We start from the raw sequence: 5,599 nt of genomic DNA on the forward strand, positions 1-5,599 counted from the left end.
CTGACAGCAGCCAGCCAGTTTGTGATCTCTGCTGCCGGGAAAATATAAAACCTCGCAGTCATATGCGTCCGGAAGCCAGAAAAGAAAGAAGAGAAAGGAAGAGGATGACAAGAAAAAACAAGATAGTGGTAAGTGATAAATTACACTGGATAAAATAGCTCTACTTGTCTTGTACAAATGGTGTAATGTCGCAGCAGGAAGGCTAGCCTAGCAAAAACATTTTTATGTTAACTACCTGCCTGACGGTCCATGCTGCTTGTAACAAACATAGACTGTAAAAAATATATAGTATGAAGGACTAACATACAGAATCCATCAAATGTTAGACATCACATTCATCAACAGGAGAGACTTCCATTATTGTTGGTCAGTGTGAATGCTTATATTGTTATAGTTCTTCTCAGTGTGAATGCTTATATATATATTATTGTGGTGTGAACGGCCTTTATGTCATGACACTTTGTTCACCAGTGCAGTGCTTCGCCCCAATATAGTCCAAAGTCAATACCTGCCTAGGAAATCGCCTCGTCCTAATCTGCATTGCCATTTGTACTCGTTGTGAATATGGAGGCCACAAGTAATTAGGATTCTTTTTTTGTTGGCTCACTTTTACTCACAACATGCTACCCGAATCCAAAAAATACAGGATCCAAAAGGATTTAGGGGCCCAAGCAAGGAAGCATTATTATTGTTTCCGGCTAAAAGTGGTTGTGCAGCAAAAACCTAGGTTGTGCAGCAAAGGCCTAGGACTGAGAAACTTTATAATATTGTGTCAGACCTCCATCTCTACACTGGCCCCAAACCATGAGGTACTGCACCTATGGTTGGTGGTATAATAATCAATAAAAAAATGCTCATATCTCAAGTACAGTTAGGTCTAGCCTCAAAATTCGTGCATCATTTTAATTTTCACAATCATCTGCCTTGTTTTTTGTCTTTTGTGTAGTGTGTGGCACAGCTCCTCTCAGCAGCAGGATAGTTGGAGGACAGGATGCCACTGCAGGGAGCTGGCCCTGGCAGGTCAGCCTCGAGGAGGCCGATAGTCACGTGTGTGGAGTCTCCCTCATCAACAAGGAGTGGGTGCTGTCTGCTGCGCACTGCTTCAGCAGGTGAGGGGCCACAGCATATTTCTTCTAGTTGACCTTTGCTGATGTTTATATTGATCGTGTTTATTCACCAACAGATAGTTATCTCTGGCACTGTTTCTGGACACTGGTCCATTAACTTGTCTAGCTTATGATTTCTGGTATCAAACATGTAGGCTTAGTTTGCATTTGGTTACAGAGAAGTGTGCACAGTATGACTTGCACTTTAAGTAGTTTACTTTTGTGTTCTTCTGCTGTCATCTAGTTAATGGTTCTCCCTGTTCATCTTTTCCCCCTTCAGTGCCAGCACAAGTGGGTGGACTATCCATCTGGGTCGAGAGTCTTTATACGGTTCTAACCCAAATGAAGTGTCTAGAACTGTAGCTGAGATCATTCTACATCCTAATTATGATGCCTCCACAAATGAGAATGACATGGCTCTGCTCCGGTTGAGCAGTGCTGTCTCCTTCAGCGGCTACATCAGACCTGTTTGTCTGGCGGCCAGCGACAGCATTTTCCACCAGGGACCAGACAGCTGGGTCACTGGCTGGGGAGCTATCGGAGAAGGAGGTGACAGTTCTTGATCAAGTACTTGAAATCAATACTGTTGGTTATCCTTTCTGATAACACCATCTGTAATAGCCAACTAATGGGTTTGCATTTTTTTAAATAGAAAAACAATTAAGTTAAAAGAACTCTGAATAGAAATACATTTTGTTAGATAAAATGTTACAATGGAAATATATTGGTCAAACAGACTGAAGAATAACACATCTAGTTTTCTTACCATGATTGGACAAGTCTACCATCATCAGTATAATCAGTCAAGTAATCATCAATTATTTACACTTTCCACTTTTATAATAGGGGAACAATACATTTGCTATTATCGGTCTCACAAAACTGAGCACTATTTTCCAATCGTTACAAGTTTAGCACTGTGTAACATCAGTACTATAGGTTAATTATTTAAACTTAATATTAACCCTATGACTGATGTCCTCCTCCCTGCTCTTTCAGAGCCTCTTCCAAACCCAGGGGTTCTTCAGGAAGTGGAAGTTCCTGTAGTTGACAACAAAGTGTGTGCTGAGCTCTTAAGCTTTCAAATCACAGAAAATATGATCTGTGCGGGCCTTTCCGAAGGAGGGAAAGACTCTTGTCAGGTACATATGAATTGACTTTAAATATTGTATATCCATTATTAACCTTCTAACCTCACGCCACTCAGATATTTTAATATTGTGAATGGTTTGGTTGAATTTGGTTAGGCAACTAGTCAAGAATTGGTTAGAAGAGGTTGCTCACTTCAGATCTATTTATTTGGTGTTTTCCCCAGCACATTAGACATACAAAAAGCTATGTTTAAAATTGTTTTACTCCATTTCCTTTTGAATAGGGTGACTCAGGTGGTCCAATAGTGATGAACGACAACTCTGTGTGGGTCCAGTCCGGGGTGGTTAGCTTTGGGATGGGTTGTGCTCGACCTGACCTACCTGGAGTCTACGCCAGGGTCTCCCGTTATGAGGACTGGATCAAATCCCACATCAGCAGTGACCCACCAGGCTTCGTGCAGGTCATCACCCCTACCCCACTGCTTCCTGTTTCCACCACATCCAGCGGGACCAAAGTCACATGCTCATTCTGCCTCTACATCCTTCTGTCTTTTCTCATCCTTTCTTTCTTCTGACTGAATAGAAATCCTTGTTTATAATGTTTAAAAGGTTAAACCCTTTTAAATAACTAGCTGTGACATTCGTATTTCTGTCTAAATAAATCCAAATGTTTTTCAATAAACACCAAAGTGACAAAAATTGGAGTTCTGAAGTATATATCAATCTTGGCAAAGACTCGAACATTATTTTATTTTAAGTGGAGAATATGCATAGTATAAAAGAATGGGAGAGGTAACAAAAACATATGCAGCTAAATTAAGCATTAAATAGAACTGATAACAAAGACACATGCTCATATGGGCTTTCACTTTATCTTCATATTGGATATTTTTTATTTTTTCCATTATGCCCCCAAACTATGGAACACCCTGCCTCTGTACATCAAGCAGGCGAGTTCAGTAAATATTTTTAAAAAAGATCTGAAAACATACCTGTACAGGAAAGCTTTTAGTTAACTCATCTTATCCTGTAGACTACATTTTCAGATTATTCTACATCTGCTACTATTGGAGGGCGCAGCCAGCCAGAAGCAGATGGGCTCCCCCTATTAAGTCAGGTTCTGCTCAAGGTTTCTTCCTGGAATATGGGAGTTTTTCCTTGCCACAGTTGCCATATGGCGTGCTTGTGGGGGGTAAGAGGGTTAAGGCTGCCAGTCTTATGACGTCATTTTCTATATTTTTGATATGTTGCTGAGTATATCATAAACAGCAAAGAAAAGTGATTGATAATGACTGACTGACTATTATTGTGTTACATGCTTCAAATGTAAAGCACTTTGAGCTGCATTCTGTGTATGAAAGGTGCTATACAAATAAAGCTTTATTATTATTATTATTATTATTATTATTATATGCCATTTCAAGGAAAATAAGTACTAAAACTGAAGTCACACATAATGCTTTGTCAGTGTGGATTTTCATGGAAAAATACTGAGGATCACTGCTCTAAATTCATATTGGCTCTTCAATTTCACACAGTCTTTATATACAGTTAGGAAGTAAATTATGTTTGTGTTTTGTACAATATCTGTGCCTGAGGTTTTTAATACAAGTCCAGGGCAGAACTGAACAAGATGGTCATGAGGCTATGCATCTAGAAGTTCTTGCATATGACAAACTTGATGTGCCTAAATATCTTCAACCTCAAGTATGCTGCTAATGAGGAAATATAATTGTTTATTAGACGAGGTGAACTCCCCACTGTGTAATGTAGAAGGGGATGCTACAAGGAAAGGAATTCAAACTCACCGAACACCTTACCATTTAAGTGTTCATGGTGGTTCATCGAGATATCCACTGGTAACAATTCAGGTCAACACTCGGGGGTCACAATATAGTCAGGGGGCCTATGTGGTTTCTATGGGTTTGAAATGTTAAATCTTGGAGAGTGGTTGGACTGTCTTTACAGGTCACTGAACATGGAGAAAAATGATGTCTCCATTTTTTTTTATCCGTTTCAACCCTATTTTTCTGAAATTGTATATTTCACAGTAATTAACACCATAAGTTTCATCCTAAATCACTGGCTATGTTGAATAAAGTTCACAAAACAGTTATTTTCAACAGTATGACCAATCAGTTTCACCAAATACACATACTCCATTGCTGAAAGATAGCGAAATCATAACAGAATCACAGATGAGACCTCGAACAACATTTAATTAATTTACATATACACAACATATTAGATCTCACCTCCACAATTTCCTCATCAAAATCTACAACTAGTCTACTAGACCTTATTTCTACTCACCTTCTTAAGACTGCTCTCCCCTTCCTGGATAATGTTTTGCTCTAGATTATAAACAATTCAATGCTGTCAGGGCCCTTGAATTTCCCCTGGGGATCAATAAAGTATCTATCTATCTATCTATCTATCTATCTGTACCGCAGTCGTTTAAGACATCTGTTATTAAGCCCTCCCTCAAAAAACCTAGCCTTGTATCAATATTGGTCCTCCTGGACCTCAGCGCTGCCTTTGACACCATAGACCATGACATACTACTTAGGCTTGATAATTTGATAGGCATCAAAGACTCAGCACTCGCTTGGTTTACATCATACCTTCCTAACCGTCAACAATTTGGGGTAACAATTGGGGCAGCCGTGGCCTACTGGTTAGTGCTTCGGACTTGTAACTGGAGGGTTGCCGGTTCGAACCCCGACCAGTAGGACCGGCTGAAGTGCCCTTGAGCAAGGCACCTAACCCCTCACTGATCCCCGAGCGCCGCTGTTGAAACAGACTGCGCCGGGATTAGTGTGTGCTTCACCTCACTGTGTGTTCACTGTGTGCTGAGTGTGTTTCACTAATTCATGGATTGGGATAAATGCAGGGACCAAATTTCCCTCTCAGGATCAAATGAGTATATATACTTAAATACTTAACAATTTGTACAGGTCCATAATAAACCATCTACCCAGACTATGGTAAAATATGGAGTTCAAGGCTCAGTACTGGGACCCCTGTTGTTTTTATTATTCGTATGCAGATGATACACAACTATACCTCTCCATAAAACCTGATTAACCCCGTTAGCCAAACTTGACACATGTATAAGAGATAAAAAGACATGGATGATGAATAATTTCCTGCTTTTGAACCCAGATAAAACAGAAGTCATAGTTTTAGGTTCTAAAAAGATGAGGGATATCCTATCCACATCATTGGCTACATATAGTGATCTTCCACTGACCTCATCCACAAATGTTAAAAACCTAGGAGTTATAATTGACCAGGACCTAGCACTAAATAATCACATAAAACAGATCACCAAAACTTCATTTTACCATTTAAGGAACATTTCAAAGATAAGGAAGTCCTTATCCTTACCAGATGCCGAGA

General features: G+C 39.7%; 1 protein-coding gene across 1 annotated transcript; it reads left to right on the top strand.

Moving 5' to 3' along the window:
- The first annotated feature begins 564 nt into the window (after positions 1-564).
- On the top strand, positions 565-2,877 carry LOC121696157 (testisin-like). Its single transcript, XM_042077487.1, has 5 exons — positions 565-577; positions 947-1,109; positions 1,387-1,655; positions 2,106-2,248; positions 2,482-2,877. Exons 1-5 carry the CDS (start codon positions 565-567, stop codon positions 2,770-2,772), a joined length of 879 nt encoding a protein of 292 aa, XP_041933421.1. The 3' UTR covers positions 2,773-2,877.
- The last annotated feature ends 2,722 nt before the right edge of the window (positions 2,878-5,599 follow it).

This window comes from Alosa sapidissima, chromosome 21 (assembly GCF_018492685.1).
Source record: "Alosa sapidissima isolate fAloSap1 chromosome 21, fAloSap1.pri, whole genome shotgun sequence".
NCBI classification, from domain to species: Eukaryota; Metazoa; Chordata; class Actinopteri; order Clupeiformes; family Clupeidae; genus Alosa; species Alosa sapidissima.